Source organism: Sminthopsis crassicaudata, chromosome 4 (genome assembly GCF_048593235.1).
Source record: "Sminthopsis crassicaudata isolate SCR6 chromosome 4, ASM4859323v1, whole genome shotgun sequence".
In the NCBI taxonomy this organism is placed as follows: domain Eukaryota; kingdom Metazoa; phylum Chordata; class Mammalia; order Dasyuromorphia; family Dasyuridae; genus Sminthopsis; species Sminthopsis crassicaudata.
The window spans coordinates 314,372,107-314,392,197 of record NC_133620.1 but is presented as its reverse complement, the minus strand read 5'-3'; the positions used below and the strand labels follow the sequence as shown (position 1 = coordinate 314,392,197).

Sequence of the window (20,091 nt, the reverse complement as noted above, 5' to 3'; positions counted from 1 at the left end):
TTATTTTATAGTTAAAGCTATTTAGTTCTGAGAAGAAAAGTTGAAATCCTCCACTAGTAGAATTTTACTATTTTCTCTTTAACTCACTTAATTTTTCCTTTAAGAATCTGGATGCTCTGCCATTTGGTGCATATATGTTTAGTGTTGATATCATTTCATAGTCTTTGGTATCTTTTAAACAAAATACAGTTTCCCTGATTATCTCTTTTAATTAGAGCTATTTTTGTTTTTGATTTCTATATCATGATTGCTACCCCTGTCTTTTTTTAAAACCTCAGCTGAAGCATAATAGATTTTGCTCTGTCTCCTTATTTGAATTCTATGTCTTTCTCTTTCAAATGTATTTTTTTTTAAACAACATGTTATTGGAACCTGATTTTTAATCCATTTTGTTTCTGTTCTGTTTTATGGGTAAGTTTATCCCTTTTACATTATGACTACTAACTGTCTATTTTATGATCAAGTTCTTTTTTTGTTGCTGTTTTTTCCTCATTTTCTTTAGCCTATTTCTCAACTTTGGACTTCATGTTAAAAATGGGCTCTGCTTGTCTGGGGATGGAGAGGCACTATCAAAACTTTAAGGCTTTTTGTGCAGCTATTTTCAGAGCACATTCTGAAAGTCTAAAGTTTTTAGAACTTCCAAGACAAAGTGTGAAAAAGAGGTGTGGTCACTGCTCTCCTGGTCTGTACTCTATCCTTTATCCAGTAAGGGGTCCCCTGTTTCCCTACAGTTAAGAGTGCTAGTGCTTCTCTCTGCCCTCTAACAGTAGCACCAAATTGAGTGTGATCAATGTAGTAGCAAACAGTACCCAGTCCTGACCCTAGTGTTTGCTCAGGGTCCCCAGGAATCTCTTTCTGACCAGTTGTTCAATCTCCTTACAGTCTGGGCTATCCAAAGATGCTGCTTCTGCTGTTGCTGTCACAGTCACTCTCGAAGAGGGCCCTCCACTGGTGTTTCCTTTGGATATGTTCTAAACTTAGGGTTTTCTAAGTAAACCATCACCTCATCTATAAAAAGTGATGTTTTTTCTAGATTTGTGCTTATTTCCTCACAATATATCTCTGAAGTAGTAATACAAGTAACCCATTTTACAGATGAGGAAACTGTGGTTCAGAGAAGTTAAATAACTTCAACCCAGGTTTCCTGCATACTTCCTTCAATATAGTATATTCTTCCTCTATGAATCACCTAGCATTTTATTTCTTTTTTCATTCCAACTGGCTGTTCTGACACTTTATAGATACAGCTATACTAAAAGAGGTGAGAGAAATGATTTTTTATTTTTTTGCTGAGGCAATTGAGGTTGCCCAGGGTCACACAGCTAGGACATATTAAGTGTCTGAGGTCAAATTTGAACTCAGGTCTTCCTGACTTCAGGGTTAGTGCTCTATCCACTGCGCCCCCTAGCTGCTCCCAAGAAATGATTATTTCTCTCCTATGTTTACTGAATTAGGACTAAGGTTTTTTTTCCTCTTCTTTTTTTCTCATTTAGAAATCAACCTCTATAGGTTATTCAAACAGCCTTTGAAGTGCAGGACTGGTAATGACATGAAATACTGGACAAGAAGCACTCACCTAGGAAAACTTAGATCTGAACCAAAGATAAAGAGATTCTAGTTTGATGAAATCTAGCCCATTGTGTTTTAGTCAGCCAAGTCTGCATAGAGCTGGACCCTCCCTTTGTCTAGATTTGGGGGGATGTTGTCTATATTACAGATGTCTTTTTGTCCAAGACTGAGTTATCAGAGTCACCCCGACCTTCATTAGAATAAATCCATCTTCTTTATAATATTCATTCTCTCAGTTCTTATTAATCAGAGTTGATTTCTACCCTCAGTACATCTGCTCTTTCAAGGGCATAAAACTGCTGGGTTGTTCCATTAAATGTCTTTGGCATTTGAGAGTGTCACTGACTCCTCTTATTAATTATCTGCTAGCATGATTAATAAAATTATTAGTTACCCAGAAACAGTCTCTCGGACTTTTTATATGTCCCAGAGGGAAGTGAGGATCAAAGAAGTCTATCAGTGTCATAGGATTGAATATTTGTAGTTGGTAAGATCCTTAAAATTCATGATATCTAAACTCTAAATTTTACATGTGAGGAACCCCAGAGAGGTCAAAATGGCTTATTCAAAATCATACAGATAGTAAAAAGGCAGAGTCAAAGATTTTTGGACAGTATCACATTGCTCAAACACTAATTTCTACTCTTCACAGGTGGATGATTTAAAGGCCACATTGGCTATTCAAGAGCTTGAACTTAATCAAAAGAATGAGAATGCAGACAAGCTGATCCAGGTGGTTGGGGTGGAGACTGAAAAAGTCAGCAAAGAAAAAGCAATTGCTGATGAGGAAGAAATTAAAGTTGAAGTCATTAACAAGGTAGGCAAGAAGGAGGAGAGGTGAGAAGCAAATGAGGAGGAAATAAAAGGAGTTTGGGGCCGATGGAAGTATGACAAAGTGAAATTGTAAAAAAGAGAGAGAGAAAGGTGAATATCTAAGATAAACATGAAAGTGAATGCAAATACATGAAAGTATGAGAGGTATGGAGTGCCATAGTACACAACCCCTATTCCACCTTGTTGGGACGCAGGATCCTATGGATGTTTGGAGGAAGGACTGAGATAGTAGCATTCCACAAATCCACCACTCTTATTCAAAGCATCCTTTCTCAAGTGAAACATTACACAAACTAACTTTTCCTCTTTTGGCTTTCTTTCAGAACGTCACAGAAAAACAAAAGGCTTGTGAAATTGACTTGGCCAAAGCAGAGCCTGCCTTGCTGGCTGCACAAGAAGCTCTTGATACACTGAATAAGGTGAGAGAGACAGAGAGGGAAAAATGCTAAAAGACAAAACAGAAAAGGTCAATGCAGAGTGGTAAGGGGATGATTTTTTCAGTGATTTTGTGTTTGTTGGATCAGTTTTTTGTGATTTAATTGAAAAAAATGAATGTAGGCTTGTGCCTTGTTGGTATCAGCAGGAGGGATGCTGATGTGAACCCACTATGTTTGCAGAACAACTTGACAGAGCTGAAGTCCTTCGGCTCTCCGCCAGATGCAGTGGTTAATGTAACAGCGGCAGTGATGATCCTTACCGCGCCAGGGGGCAAGATCCCAAAGGATAAGAGCTGGAAAGCTGCGAAAATCATGATGGGAAAAGTGGACACTTTCCTTGATGCCTTGAAAAAATTTGACAAGGAGCACATTCCTGAAGCCTGCTTGAAAGCATTTAAGTAAGTCTAGCAATCTTCTTGGATTTGAAGGCATCTTCCTTCTGGGCTCCCTAATCACAATATTACATTTAGGCAGAGGATGAATTGCTGTATGCATTTGTAGGAGTACTAAAGGCTGCACATAAAAGTACTCTAAAAAGTAGTCAGTTTGTCAAAAAGGGTTTACTAATTTCCTCTGATGTGCCAGGCATTGAGCTAAGTCCTGAGGATAAGGCAGAAGGCAGTCCCTGTCCTCAAGGAGCTATCTAACAAGGGAGACAACATGCAAACAACATATATGAACAAGATACAGAGTAGGTAGTTTGAAGATAATCAACAGAGGGAAGGTATTAGCATGAATTCGGGAAGGGTCAGGTTTTAGAAAAGCCTAGAAAGATTTACATGAACTGATGCCTTAGGGAAACAAGCAGAGCTAGTGATACATTATACACAATAACATAGCAAGAAAGTGCTATGATTAACTATGACAGTTCTCATCTGTTCAGTGATCCAAAGCAATCCCAATAAACTTTGGATGGAAAACACCATCTGCATCCAGAGAAATCAACACATGCTATGTTAACCTTTTTTTCCTCCTTGATTTTTTTCCCTTTTGTTCTGATTTTTCTCTCTCAACATGATTCATAAGAAAATATGTAAAGAAAAAAAGTGTACATGATTAACAAAAAATAATAATGTTTGGGGATCAGGAAAGGCTTCTTGTTGAAGATGGGAGTTTTAGCTGAGATTTGAAGGAAACCAAGGAGTCAGAAAAATCTGAGTTTAAATCCAGTTTTAAACTTACTAGCTGTGATGCTGGGCAAATCATTTGCCTCAATTCTTCACCTATAAAATAGACACTAAAAAAATGGCAGACCACCCAAGTGTAATTGCCAAGAGTAGAGCTGGACACAATCAAATGATGAACAATATAAAAATAACAAGGAAAAATCACAAGAAAGAGATAAGGAGAGAATTCTAGTCATGGGGACCAGCCAATGAAAACGTAGTCAGGAGACTGGGTGTCTTGTTTGAAGATCAGCAATCCAGTATTCCTGGATTACAGAGTAGTGGAAACAGGTAAGTGAGAAGATTGGAAAGGTAGGAGGGAGCCAGGTTATATAAAGGTTTTGAATGATAAAGAATTTTGTATTTGATCTTGGAAGTAATAAAAAGCTACTGAAGCTTATTGAATGGGGGGGAGGAGGAAATGTGAAAGAAAGTGGTGAGAGGTGACATACTCAGACCTGTAACTCTGAATGATCACTTTGATAGCTGAGTGGAAGATTGATTGTAGTGGGAAGAGATCACTTTACCACATATAAGGTGATGAGAGCCTTTGACAGAGTAATGGCAGTTTCAAAAGAGAAGCAAGGAAGGGAAAGGGAAAAGGGAAAGAAAAGGAAGGAAAAAAGGAGAAGGAAGGGAAGGAAAAGGGGGAAAGGGAAGTAAAAATGGAAAGAAAAGGAAAACTTATTAAACATCTGTCATTTGCCAGACATTGAACTAAGTACTTTACAAATATAACTTAATTTGCTTTTCATAACAACCTGAGGAAACAGGGGGTATTCTTCTTTTTAGTTGAGGAAACTGAGGCTGATGGTGTTTTGTCCAGGTCACAGAATTAGTAGGTGTCTGTAGGATACATTTGAACTCAGTTCCAGGCCCAGTTCTGTCCTCTACACTATCTAGAAGGAGAATATATAAGAGATTTAATGAAGGTAAAATCAACAGGACTACGGTGATGAGAGTGAGGAAAATGATACCTGGGTTATTAGTCTGGATAATTAAGAGGATTGGTGGTACCCTTGATAGCCATAGGGAAATTAGGAAGAGGAAAGGGTTGGGGGAAGATAATTCAACTTTGGACATGTTGAATTAAGGCACATCCAGTTTGAAATGTCCATTAGAGGTGTAAGATTAAGAGGCTAGGAAAGAGATTAGGTCTGGCTAAGTAAACCAGATGTGATTTTCTGGATATTTAATTCTGGCTGTACAACATCTACTGAGAAAACTGGGGACCTGGAAAATCCAGATCATGAATCTAACTCTTCCTGTCAAAAACCGAAGTGTGAGCATTTTTATCAATTTATCATTTTTACCAATCTTCTAGACCAAACTAATTAGACTTAGCTAAAAACACTCATACCTTATTTTTTTTAACAACTTTTATAGAGGCATGTAAATTATGGAGAAAAAAAATTGGGAAACTTAAGCTAGATATTTAAATAGAAGGGATTTTTCTGAAAAAAAGAGGACAAAGAAGGGATTCAATGAAAAATAGAGGGGATGAACAAAAAATATCCCAATAAGAAGTTACTTTGAGTCAGAAAACTAACTTAGAATCCCATGCCCTCCACTTATAAGCATTGTGACATTGGGCAAGTCACTTAACATTTCTGTACCTGTTTCCTCATATGTAAAATGGAAGTACCAATATTTTATATATTGTAAAGCTCAAGTGAGAAAATGTGTGAAGTGCTTTGTAATCATAGAGAACTGTATAGATGTAAACTTTGTCATTATTCTAATATTTAATATAATGATGTTTTAATCATCTTATGTAAACTTAGTATATTTAATCATTATTATTATTATATATTGAAATATATCCTTGAAGTACTGAGATAGGAATAGGGACTGAACTTGTGATTTCACTGCTATAAGAAACTCCCAGGTGAGAAAAATCAGTCACCATGTGTCAAAAGAAAAATTAAAACACGGCCTTGCTGGTCTCTAAGCCAGCTCTGTATTCATTATAACAACCTGCCCCTTTTGAATTACTTACTTAAATATGGTAATATGTGATAATAAACTTAAGCTATCTAAAATGATTTAATACTGATTTATTTCTGGAAGCAGAAAAGGAGCTTAGAAGCCAATTAATCTTATCATTCTATTTTATAGTTTTAAAAGGTAAGTCAGGTTGTAACTCCAATATAAAGTAGCAGAAGTTAGATTTGAATACATATTTTCTCACTCCAATCCCTCTCACTTCTCTTCTCTTTGTATCATATCATCTTTCTGGTCACTAGGTGATTCAGTGGATATAGTATTATTAGCCCTGGAGTCAGAAAGACCTGAGTGTTTTAAGATGCTACTACTAATAATTAGCATTTTTATAGCTCTTATTATGTATCAGCTATTGTGCTAAGCTTGTTTGATCTCATTTGATTTCTAGCTGTGTAATAGCTGGGCAATTTACTTAAATGCTGCCTACCTCAGTTTCCTTTTTATTGTTTTTGTTATCATTTTAACTCTCATATGTTCTACTGAGGACATTGCCACCGGTTTTAGAATATCTGTATTCTTTGAACTTTGGGGTTGGAATAGGACTTGTGCTTTCATTGTAATAGGAAATTCTCCGTCAGTACACATTAATACCTTCTCTGCCATTAATGTTCCTAGAGAGTTGGCTGGGGCACTGAAAAGTTAATTGACATACATACTCAATACTCAGAGGCAGGACTAAAACCCAGGACTTTTTAACTCATTGGCTAACTCTCTACCCACTATTCCACATTGCCTTTCATATAATTTTAAAATGAATTTAAATCAGGGACTAGAACTTTCCATATGTAATTTTTGTCTTGCATTTTATTTTTCTGAATTTCTTTATTCTTTCACTTTTTATACCACAGAAGTCAGAGTTGCCAGGACTATATCTTTCTCTGTTCTTGGTCACCAAGCTTTAAAGAAGGCAATAACCCCCTCACCCCATCACTGTTTGTAATTAGTCTCCAATCCCAGAAATAAAATTTTGAAGTCATTTGACAAACTTCTGTACATCCTTGTCTTCCTATTTCCTTCCTTCCCTCCTTCCATTCTCTCTCTCTCTTATTCTATCTCTCCTTTCTTTCTCACCCTCTTTATCTTTTCTTTCTCTCTCCCCTCTCTTCTTCTCTGTCTCTATGTCTCTCTGTGTCTCTCTCCAGGCCCTATCAAGGCAATCCCACCTTTGATCCTGAATTCATTCGTTCAAAATCAGCTGCTGCTGCTGGCCTATGTTCTTGGTGTATTAACATTGTCCGTTTCTATGAAGTCTACTGCGATGTAGCACCCAAGAGACAGGCCCTGGAAGAAGCTAATGCAGAACTGGCAGAGGCACAAGATAAGCTCACTCGGATCAAAAACAAAATTGCTGTAAGTGCTTGCTTATATCCCTAGTAAAATACCAGTGCAACCTGTCAATATCTCTGTTTAAAAGGAGTTGGCATGGGCTCTACTCATGAATTATTAAATGGGAAAGAGAACAAAATCAACTCTAGGGACCAGTTCATTCCAGGAGGCTTCTTGCCTCCTGCATGCACTTTTGAGGGATGCTTTACCTTTATGGGAAGTTCTGTAACATCCTTCTTCCTCATGTGGGTAGTCTTTCTCTTATCTGGGGTGGGAGTGAGCATTTCTCTCTCGAAGTGCCTTTGATTGAACTTTTTTTTTCCTCCAGGAACTCAATGCTAATTTGGCCAACCTAACAGCTGCCTTTGAAAAGGCTACAGCTGAGAAAATAAAGTGTCAACAGGAGGCAGATGCCACAAATAGAGTCATTTCCCTAGCTAATAGGTATGTTGGGCCTAGCTGAAGTAAACAACAAACAAAAAACAAAAAAAACAAAAAAACCAAAAAAACCCATCTCAGGAACTCTCAGATTCAGGGATCACCTAAAGCAGCAAAGACCTTTTAGAAGTAACACTCATTTCTTCTTTTCCAATGTGACTAATGTGGAAATATGTTTTACATATATAAATCAAATTGCTTACCATTTTCAGGAGGGGGGATAGGAAAGGGGAAAATATCGATCTCAAAAATATTTTAAAATTAATATTCAAATTGTCCTTAAATGTAATTAGAAAAATAAAACATTATTATTTTTTTAAAAGAAGTAGGAGGGAGGAGGAGAAAGAAAGAGGAGGGAAAAAAAGGAAGAGGAAGAGGAGGAAAAAGAGGAGAAGGAAGAGGAGGGAAAAGAGGGAAGGAGGAGGAGAAGAAAGAAGAGGAAAAAAGGAGGAGGAGGAAGAGGAGGGGGGAAGGAGAAACAACTCTCCCAAACAAGAAGAAACTTTTTTTTTTTTTAAGGACCTGTTACTTTCTAAGCCCAATACATATAGGGTTAGGGAGGTAGGGTGGGCCTTGGCTTAAACGATATGAATTTAAATGAGCTATCCAGTGTATTTGGTAGCCTTTTTGTTGATTTCAAGTTAACACAGAGATTCTTCCTATAATGCAAACTGTCAGTGAAGAATTCAGCATAATTCTGTCCAACAGGGTTCACGTATTAGAAGCAGGATCACAGATTTGGATGTTGTCTAGTCCTATCCCTTTCCTCTATAAATAAGAGGATTGGGGCCTAGAAAAATTAGATAACTGGCCTAAGCTCACACAAGTGATAAACAACAACCTGGGATTAAAACCTAGGTTGTCACCCTCCAAATCTAGAACTCTTTCTATATAATCTGTTGCCTCCCTATTTTCACATGTTACATTGTCCTGGGCCCTATGTGCCAGAATAGTTTTAGAATATCTGTACTGTTCTCACATATATATATATATATATATATATATAATATAATATAATGCTATATTATAATAATATAATGCTAGTGGCCTAAGAAGAAAGGTCCAAATACTTCTAATTACTCTTATATGGGTTCTTATCATCCCCCTCTCCTGTAATTAATTAGTAAATAGGTAATGATTAATTGAAGTATTCACTTGAAGTACGAATACTGCCCATGTATGGCCATTGGATCAAGCCTTTCTCAGAGGGCCAAAATAGATTATTCATTAGCTTTTGTGAGATATATCCAAATAATATTACTAAAGCATATTTAGTATGGATTTAGGGGTGGAGTAGGCTGGGAGGAAGGAGAGGAAGAAATATGATTTACTTTTAAGTGGTATGAACGAATGTTTGCTAAAATTTTCCAAATACACACCTGATCTCACAGTATAGTCTCTAGCCTCCACTGACTTGAGCCAATCTCCCTATGCTTGAACTTTACTTGTTACCTCTTGTTCTTCAAAATCCACTTTGTATTCATCCAATCCTCTTTATGGAAATAATCATTCCTCCTTGTAACTTAGGCAAGTTACTCCAGATATTTCCTTTGATCCTCTCACATTCTACTTATTTTAGACTTCAGTGGTCCTCAAGCTTTTTAAATAGGGGCCAGTTCACTGTCCCTCAGACTGTTGGAGGGCCGGACTGTAATAAAAACAAAAACTCACACTCTGTCTCTGCCCCTCAGCCCATTTGCCATAACCTAGCAGGCCGCATAAACATCCTCAGAGGGCCGCGTGTGGCCCCCAGGCTGTAGTTGGAGAACCCCTGTAGTAGATCATACTTATTTGTGCATATGTGGGATTCCCTATCTTAGACTGCAAATTCCTTGGGGCAGATGGCCATGTAAACATTTTTTATCTTTGTATACCTACTACAGGTATACTTTATACCTGCTCATGCCTAAGTAGTACTGGGCTTGGAGTCAGTACAAATCCGTCCTGAGAAATGCAGTATTTGTGTAATGCTGAGTAAGCCCCTTCTGTTTATTTCAGTTTCCTCAACTGTAAAATGGGGATAATAATAGCAAGCTGTTGGGAGGATCATATTGGATAATATTTGTAGAGCTTAATTAGTAAGTGCTTAATAAATTCTTATTTTTCTTATTTAGTAAATATTTACAGAGTTGAATCAAATTTAATAGAAGTACAGAGAACAAATCTTGGCCAAGGTCTTTGATTCAACAATTCTCTATTCCCTTCTCACCACTGACTAAGTTAAGCTCTCAGATAGTTTTGTTACAAATGACTTATGGCAGAGAAATTTTTGACATCAGCAAGTGATTTAAATGGTCTGGAATAAGACTAAATGCTTATTAGATTTTTTTACCCTTCTCTTTCCTATTCCCATTTACCAATTGGATATATCCTTTTTTTAGACTTGTAGGAGGATTAGCATCTGAAAATGTCCGATGGGCTGAATCTGTGGAAAATTTCAAACAACAGGGAGTGACTTTATGTGGAGATGTCCTGCTAATATCAGCCTTTGTTTCCTATGTGGGTTATTTCACCAAAAAATACAGGAATGAACTGATTGAGAGATTTTGGGTTCCATACCTAAATCAACTGAAGGTAATATCCATAGGTAAACTAATTTCTTGGGAATTATAGGTAGACACTGTCAAGGTTCATCATCATTCCCTTGCCATCAGTCCATTTGGAGTTCATGCTATGATCCAGTATTGCTAATGCTAACATAATCCTGTCTGTGATGGTACATTTCTAAATTTGGAATAGTCTGTTGCTCCTGCATTCCAAAAATCCCCTTGTATGAGAACTGTCTTCATCACAGCATTCTTAGTTTAGTTATTTTCCATTCAGCAAGGATATTCCCTTTAGGGAGGGAGTTCTCTGGCTGGCAGTTCTAGTCTTCTGCCATCATTACTTCTGAGGAAGTGCCATTTTTCTCTGCAGGTTCCCATTCCAATCACGGAAAATTTGGACCCACTATCTCTGCTAACAGATGATGCGGACATTGCCACATGGAATAATCAAGGTCTTCCCAGTGACCGTATGTCCACAGAGAATGCCACCATTCTATGCAACACAGAGAGATGGCCTCTTATTGTTGATGCTCAGCTACAAGGAATCAAGTGGATTAAAAACAAATATGGGGATGATTTGAAAGCCATCCGACTGGGACATAGGGGGTATATGTTATTGATTATGAAGCATATATAATTATTTTTATGAGACATAATTGTTATTGTCACCAGAGTTAAGTCTCCAAACATTAGGGCCACAAAAAGGCAGCCACAAGCTCAATATCTTTTTTTAATTTTATTTTTTATTATACCTTTTTATTTACAAGATATATGCATGGGTAATTTTTCAGCATTAACCCTTGCAAAACCTTCTGTTCCAACTTTTCCCCTCCTTTCCCCCATCCCCTCCCCTAGATGACAGGTGGAACAATACATGTTAAATATGTTAAAGTATATGTTAAACACAATATATGTGTGTGTGTATAGATAGATAGATAGATAGATAGATAGATAGATAGATAGATAGATAGATATCCATAGAGTTACTTTTCTATACAAGAAAAATTGGACTTAGAAATAAGGTAAAAATAACCTGAGAAGGAAAACAAAAATGCAAGGGACAAAAACAGGAGGAGTGGAAATGCTATGTTGTGATTAATACTCATTTCCCATACTCTTCATTATTGAACAATTGGAATCAAATCAGTTCCAATAGAGCAGTAATGAATTGAACCAGCTACACCCAGCGAAAGAACTCTGGGAGATGACTATGAACCACTACATAGAATTCCCAATCCCTCTATTGTTGTCCGCCTGCATTTTTTATTTCCTTTACAGGTTAATTGTACACTATTTCAAAGTCTGATTCTTTTTGTACATATATTGTATTTAATTTATATTTTACCATATTTAAAATGTATTGGTCAACCTGCCATCTGAGGGAGGGGAAAATTGGAACAAAAGGTTTGGCAATTATCAATGCTGTAAAATTACCCATGCAAAAATAAAATAAATAGCCTGGTAAATAAAAAGTCATACTTAAAAAAAAAAGGAGGAGGAGGAGGAAATGGCAAACCATTTCAAGCATCTTTGCTAAAAAATAAAAGTAAAAACAAACAACAACAAAAACCCAAGTGGAGTCAAGATTTGGACATAAGTGAAATAATTAAACAAGAAACAACAAAAATACAGCTAGATCTTGATCCTGTGGAATGGTCACATGTATCCTAATTTACACTGTATAATTTTTATTGAAATGGAATCAAATACCAAATTTTACATAATTATAATTTTGAATAGATTGAATTAGAATTGATGTGTAGAATTGATAACTCACAGAAGTTGTAGTTTGCTCTAATTAGGACCTAATTGTACTGGCAGAAAAAATATATAGCATTAGCTATCTTTCCCTACATATATCTTATTCTGTCATTTATACAGGTGAATGGCTGTGTCTATGGCTAAATTAGTGAGTGATAAACATAAGGGACCATGAATCTTTTTTCCTAAAGGCATCAAGTGCCATGAAGAATGAAACAATTTCTCATTTTTATCTGTTTAATTGGCCAATCACTGGAGAATTGTTTCTAAAAATGCAGTATTGTAAATTGCCTTTGTTTTATTGCATAAATATTCATGAGATCACTGTTGTACTGTGTCTGCAGCTATCTGGACAGTATTGAAAAAGCCATCTCAGAAGGAGATACTTTACTCATTGAGAACATTGGAGAGACTGTAGAACCTGTATTAGATCCTTTACTGGGCAGAAACACAATTAAAAAAGGAAGGTAAATTGCTTTTTTTTTTTTAAACCAACTGAACAGTGAGTTTTCTATGATTTCATCATCTTTTTTGGGGGGTAATGGCATAAAGAAATAATGTACTAAATTTCTTTGACTTATCTCTTAGAAAATTAGATGCTAAAAATCACTATGATATGAAAGTATAGTTCTTTCCTGAAAGAGGATCAGAGGCTTACCCCACACCTAAAGCAAGGAAGTTATCTGTATAAATCTGGAGCCTTAAATATTCTGAAAGTTGTAGTGGAAAATAGAGACACTAAGCTAAATACTACTGAATAGCAGGTATAACAGAATATCACTAGAGAAGACCACTAATTTACAGGAAGGAACAGTAAAAAACAGGACTTCAAGTTTCTATATACAAATATTGAAATTGACTAGAGATGTTAGCACAAGTGAGTACAATAGATACAACAGGAATCATGAGATTTGGCAGGACATATGTATATATACATATATATGTCATAACTCATGATTTCAAAAGGAAGAGATAAAGGGAGAATAGCATTTTATATCAAGAGAGTGTGTTCTTGTAAGGAAATCCTTAGGAATTTCAAGAGGAAAGAATCATGATCTAAAGCATTTGGGTGACTGAAAAAAAGAAAAGAAAAAAAAAACAAAAACCAGAATCTATACTACTGTGAACTAATGTCATGACCACAGGGCTGGAAAAGGCACAGATTTCCTGGATGAGTAGATTTTCCTATACTAGGAGACCATAGACTATTTAGATTTTGGCAAACATTTGGCAAAGTCACAATTTTGTGGAGCCTATGGGAGAAGTAAATTAGAGTACGGGAGAGTTTGAGAGATTTGGAACTAGCTGAATTCACAAGATTCCAAAAAGAGTAACGATAGATCAATGTCAACCTAGAGGAAGAGCTACTACTGAGGTATTCTAGGGATCTGGCTTTGGTCTTATTTTGTTTTGGCATTTGTATCACTAGATGAAGATTATAAGATTACAGATTTCAAACTAGAAAAGATGTTTCAGGTTATCTAATCCAGTACCCTCATTTTTACAAATGAGGAAATTTGAAGCCCAGGGAGGTTGTGATTTGTTCAAGAGCACACAACTCTATGTGCCATGTATCTGTAGATGACCCAAAGCTGGAAGAACCAGTTAACAAATTCAATGGTAGAATTAGCATGCAAAAAAGATCTTGAGATGAGGCAGTTAGGAGGCACAGTGGATTAGATCAACAGCCTTGGAGTAAGGAGCACCTGAGTTCAAATTCAGTCATACCAACTGTGTGATCCTGGGCAAGTCATTTAACCCCAGTTACCTCAGAGAGAGAAACAAAGAGATAAAAATATAAAATCCTACACTTAGTTTTTTTTTTTAATGAAATTTTAGCAATTTTTCTTACATTGCCCAAATTTTCTCCTACATTCCTTTCTTCCTCCTACCCAGAGAGTCATCTCAGAGAATACAGAATATTTTTTTAAGAATCAGTAAAATAAATTTACATATCAGAAAAATCTGAAAATATATGCAATATTCCACAATTGGGAACTTCCTATTGCTGTAAAGGAACAAGGGAACTTCAGAAGTGCAAGATGGAAAACTGTAACAGACAATAGTTTATGTGGGGAAAAAAAGACATGAGGGTCTTAATGTAGCAAGCTCAATATAAAAACAATTGATGGCACAGTAGAAAAAACACTGGGCTTGGAATCAGGATGACCCAATTCAGTCTCAGACATTTACTAGCTAAGTGATCACTTAATCTTGTTTGCCTCAGTTTTCTCAATTGTAAAATTGGACAGTAAGAGCCCCTATTTTTCAGGTTTGTTATGGAAATGAAATAATCCTTTTAAATATTTGTAAAAATAAAAATGAGATATTTGTAAAAAGCACTTAGCACAGTGCCTGGCACATAGTTGGGACTATATAAAGCTTATTTCCTTTCCCTTCCCTTTCCTCCCCCCCTTCATTATGAATTAAAACAATGGCCAAAAAAAAAAAAATCCCAACCCTTATTCTTAAGGATCTTAAGGCTGAGAGTTAGAAAAGGTATTAGGGACTATCTAATCCAACTGCCCAGAAAAGGACACTAAGGTACAGGAATTTCCCCTGCATCCTTTGGTGGAAGGGAAACTACTCTTGCAGGATTGTATATAGTTCCTGGGTACCATCTTTTAGGTGGTAAAGTAGGTCCAGAAGAAAGTAACTTGTTCAAACAGAGAACTGGAAACCATAGCAGTACTGGGCAAAGGGACAAGAAGAGTCTATCAGCCTGCAGAAGAAAAGATTTATGAGGGATATCATACATGAGAAGAATACTCCTGGTTAACAGATATGTTTTTTAATTAATTTTATAATTATAAATTTTTGACAGTACATATGCATAAATTTTTTTACAATATTATCCCTTGTATTCATTTTTCCAAATTTTCCCCTCTCTCCCTCTACTCCCTCCCCTAGATGACAGGCAATCCCATACATTTCACATGTGTTACAGTATAACCTAGATACAATATATGTGTGTAAATCCAATTTTCTTGTTGCAAGTTAAGAATTGGATTCCGAAGGTATAAGTAACCTGGGTAGAAAGACAATAGTGCTAACAGTTTACATTCACTTCCCAGTGTTCCTTCTCTGGGTATAGCTGTTTCTGTCCATCATTGATCAACTGGAAGTGAGTTGGATCTTCTTTATGTTGAAGATTTCCACTTCCATCAGTATACATCCTCATACAGTATTGTTGTTGAAGTGTATAGTGATCTTCTGGTTCTGCTCATTTCACTCAGCATCAGTTGATGTAAGTCTCTCCAAGCCGCTCTGTATTCATCCTGCTGGTCATTTCTTACAGAACAATAATATTACATAACCTTCATATACCACAATTTACCCAACCATTCTCCAATTGATAGAAATCAATTCATTTTCCAGTTTCTAGCCACTACAAAAAGAACTGTCACAAACACCCTGACACATACAGGTCCCTTTCCCCTCTTTAGTATTTCTTTGGGATATAAGCCCAGTAGTATCACTGCTAGATCAAAGGGTATGCAACAGATATGTTCTAAGAGACCAGATTTGTTTAGATTGACCCAGAAGACAAAAATTGGAGGTTACAGTAAAGCCAATTTCACATGAAACATAAGAAAAAAATTCCTAACAAGGAAAGTTGGCTCAAAATGGAATGGATTATTTGGGATGTAATTGAGTTCCTAATCTCTGGAGATCCTTAACTATTGACTAAGTGTCAATGTAGGGGTGCTGTAGAAAGCTGCAGACTGATAGGAGACTTCTGAGAACTTTCCCAACTCCAGCAGCTTTTGAATCTGTCAAGAAACTGTTTTTAAAAAAGAAATGTAACGTACAACCCTAAGGAGGAATAGTAAAAACCCTGTGTTGATTGATGTTTGAATCTGGAAGAAAGATAGGACTTTGAATTAGATCAGTTATGAGTGATGAGAGAAATAAGTAGATTTTATTCTTATCCACCCAAGGAACTTGAATAGAAAGAGAAAAGGGAGAAAGTGTAAGGGAGAGTTGGAGGGGGGGGAGATTTTCAATATGATAGGTTCAGAATAGAATAAAGAAGAGAGACCTTTATATTTTAATCAAAAGAAAGAAAAAGTAGTATCTCTGAAGAGTACTCATATTGCACATTAATCCAAGAACTATAACTAAGGTGGAGTTTGCTGATGCAGGAGTTTTACAGGGGTGACAAAATGTGTAGAAATGGTTAATAATATTTTGGTCCTTTAGAAGCACTGAATTTAATTACTTAGTTAACAAAAATAATTAAAATAAGAAGCTACCAGATAGAAGCTTCCTCCTTCCCTCTCCCCTCCATGACCCCAGCAATGACCTTGAGGTACCCACTTTTCTGTTGTGCACCAAAATTAAGGGTTTGTTTTGTGCCACTTGTTTACTTTAAGTACAAAGTTTAATGGGTAACAGCTCTGAGACAGAGGACATGGAAAGAAAATAGGAAATAACCTTCTTTTAGTAATCCAGGGAAGGTCTAGTAATCCAGAGATGAGAGGAAGGAGAATGAGCTCAGCAGAAGAACAATCATCTGAGAATCAGAGGCTGGGAAGTCTGCTAATTCAAGGGAAAGAGCAAAGATCTGCAACTAGAAAGGATCATTTCTATTTTGAAACTAAACCATAAACTGAATTAAACCATAAACTGTGACATTCACAGTAGGACTAAGTGCTTTAAAATTCAGTTAGGCTGATCCAATATGAAACTCTGTTTAATGATAATATAGTTCAACTGTATATAAAATATAAAAAAACTGTAGGAAAGTTTAATTCGGCCCCTAAAGTTGTATTTACTGTTTTGTATTGAATTATATAATAATATATTCAATCTCTATCCCTATTTGAAGTGAACATCCCAAATAAACTAGAAAGAATGAAGGAAAAGAAGAGAACTTTGATGAGAAAATGTCCTCCCATTTTATTTATTTTATTTATAGCAAAAAGAGAATCCAAGATTACTTGGTGAATTATTTTGAGATGCTGTGACCTATTCATAGAAATAAAGATTATCAAACATGGTAAAAGTAAAAGATAATTTTTGTCCAAATTAACATCTGGCAATATGACTGAATATCTGTTTTATTAACTCCACAGGTACATTAAGGTAGGCGATAAAGAAGTGGAATACCATCCCAATTTCCGTCTAATTCTTCACACCAAGTATTTTAATCCACATTATAAACCTGAGATGCAGGCTCAGTGTACCCTCATCAATTTTCTAGTAACCCGGGATGGGTTGGAAGATCAACTTTTGGCTGCTGTCGTGGCCAAAGAGAGACCAGATCTTGAGGAATTGAAGGTAATACTGGTGTGCTTGAATAAGACAACTGAGCACTTAAGGCTAATTACCTATCTGATATGAGACAATGACTGTATTAGCATATGTTTGGAAAAATGGCTTTTCTCACCTTCAGTTCTGGCTCAATGTTTGATGTTAAGATAATCATAAGCAAGGATTAGAGGTTGGGATGAGACAGATGGCAGGATGAGGAGGAGAGAAGTTGGTGGTGAGCCTGTGGCAGTTTGTCTGTCTCCTACACTTCTCCCCCTAAAGACCATGGACTTCTATCCTGACTCTGGCTGAGCCTGCGGCCTCCAGGGAGTTAGCCCACACTTAACAGTGGTGGTGAAGATCAAATAAGATAACATCTATAAAGTGCCCAGTGCACATAGTAAGCACTATGTAATTGTTAGCTAAAGTTTAATATAATGTGCTTGTGTTTCCATAGCCCCTCCAATATTAACTATTTCCACTTTATGTCATCTTTGCCAACTTTCTGGATATGGAGGCGTAGTTTACATTTTTATTATTAGTGGTAATTTAGAGCAATGTTTTTTGTGTTTTTTAATAACTTGGTATGTTTTGTTGTATGTATTATATTTTTAGAACTGCTTAATCAGAAAGGTTTAACTTTAAGAGGAAAAAAATATGGATCATAAATATTGTGCTTCTTGAATATATTCAATTTTTTTAGGCAGAACTCACCAAGTCTCAAAATGAATTTAAGATTGTCCTGAAAGAACTAGAAGACTCTTTGCTAGCCCGCCTATCTGCTGCATCCGGAAACTTCCTGGGAGACACAGCCTTAGTGGAAAATCTGGAGACAACCAAGCGTACAGCTAACGAAATTGAAGAGAAAGTAAGAAACCTTTTCTAGGAATAGCTTTTTTCCTTATAAACAAAGATCTAGAGTAAAAACTATTTAAAATGAATTGTAAAATCCTAGCGTATGTTGATCAAAGGAGAATCTTCTGATGAAGTCACACAAAAAAGAGCAAACAAATTGCCTGGCCTGGTGGGAGGGTAAAGGCAGGGCCTCTTACCTCTATTGAGCCTCCTTAGGACTCTCGGAGAGAGAGAGAGAGCCACTTTGGTACAGTAGAAAGAAAATCCTATCGATGACCAGAGAATCTTGGTCCAAATCCAAGGCAATTTTCTTAACTTTCTAAGCCTTGTTTTCATTCCCTATAAAATGAGAAAATTGGTGACCCCCTGCCCTCTAATTGTAGCTAGGATGCTATATGATGTCTAGCTTTTCAGGTTCCTTTTCCAAAGGTTGGTTTCACTAAAAGTTTTTTTTTCCTCCTTGCTTTGAGGTGAAAGAAGCAAAAAATACAGAAATTAAAATCAACGAGGCACGAGAAAACTACCGTCCAGCTGCAGAGAGGGCATCCATGCTGTACTTTATTCTGAATGATCTCAATAAAATCAATCCCATCTATCAGTTTTCACTGAAGGTACTAGTCCTAAACATTCTTCTTTGAGACTCTGCCTGGGGTTCTCAGAGTTCAGATATCGTCGGCCAATGCTGGTGATTATGTGGTACCATCTCACAGAGGAAGGTGGAGAGGATATTGGTCAGGGGTACAGATAGGACCACTGTAATTCTAATCTTGCCACAAGGGTTCCAACTCATATTTACACTCAAGAGTTCTAAGCCAAATTAACCTCCTAGTTATGTCATTGCTTTTGAAATACAATGTAATGCAACACCCAGGTAGACCAGGGTCCCCCTTTTCTCTCTAGATAGAGATATTGGAATTTTAACCACCTCATTCCCTTCTTTGGTTTTACTATTTCTGGTCAGGCATTTAATGTGGTCTTTGAGAAAGCCATTCAGCGTACTATGCCAGCTGATGAGGTAAAGCAACGCGTGATAAACCTGACAGATGAAATCACCTACTCTGTCTTCATGTATACAGCTCGGGGACTCTTTGAGAGAGACAAACTCATTTTCCTGGCACAGGTTGCATTTCAGGTAATTTAAGACACATTTGGGGCTATTTCTAGTGAAATATCACTAACATCAAATTAGGAAAGTAAATCTAAAAAGTAAACAGTTTAAATTCTTGAAAATCTTAAAATAAATACCATTCTAGTTTTTTGAAGTTGATAGCATAATCCTAAGAGAGAAAAAATGATGTAAAGGGTCAACCTTAGAATCATGAAGATCCAGATTGGAATCCTATCCCTAAAACTAGCTGAGTGACCATGGAAAGTTAAGATGACTTTTCAGTGCACTCAAGAAGGAAGTGAATGTGATCTATCTCACTACTGAGAGTGCTTCAAATTGTCCTCAAAGATAGTAGATCAGAAAGAGAGTGGTAAAGAAATAATCAAAATTTTAACCAGCTGCTAACAAAGGGTGCCAAATCTAGTCCCTCTTTAAGGGAAAGAATAGGTTTCATTTGAAATAACCAAATAGTCCTATTAAATTAAATAAAATAATCCTATTATCTAAAGATATTCTATTGTATTAAATAGATTAAATATTTCTCCTGCATCTTATTTAAGTACTAAATTTATTTAACAAACTTTAAACTTCATAGAATGTTGAATATAGACAAACCAAAATTTAATATACTCTCACTTTCAAGTTAATTGAGTTCCAATGAAACAATTAAAAAAAAACAAACAAGTTTTGCTTGCTGCTGCTGAAATTAAAAATTTTCATTCCTGTTTGAATATAACATTCATTAATTAATTGTCACTTACCAGAACAGCATGCCTTCCTTCCCATACTGA

General features: G+C 36.3%; 1 protein-coding gene across 1 annotated transcript in view; it reads left to right on the top strand.

Annotated features, from left to right (window-relative positions):
• The window catches only part of DNAH17 (dynein axonemal heavy chain 17), a 288,979-nt gene that overhangs the window by 236,784 nt on the left and 32,104 nt on the right, over positions 1–20,091 (top strand). Inside the window, exons 58-69 of the mRNA XM_074260267.1 lie at positions 2,222–2,386; positions 2,727–2,822; positions 3,021–3,238; positions 7,153–7,360; positions 7,665–7,780; positions 10,156–10,348; positions 10,691–10,926; positions 12,426–12,548; positions 17,160–17,364; positions 18,041–18,205; positions 18,663–18,803; positions 19,154–19,324. Of these exons, the coding sequence (XP_074116368.1) occupies positions 2,222–2,386; positions 2,727–2,822; positions 3,021–3,238; positions 7,153–7,360; positions 7,665–7,780; positions 10,156–10,348; positions 10,691–10,926; positions 12,426–12,548; positions 17,160–17,364; positions 18,041–18,205; positions 18,663–18,803; positions 19,154–19,324 (2,037 nt within the window). The remainder of the gene's footprint in view (positions 1–2,221; positions 2,387–2,726; positions 2,823–3,020; positions 3,239–7,152; positions 7,361–7,664; positions 7,781–10,155; positions 10,349–10,690; positions 10,927–12,425; positions 12,549–17,159; positions 17,365–18,040; positions 18,206–18,662; positions 18,804–19,153; positions 19,325–20,091) is intronic.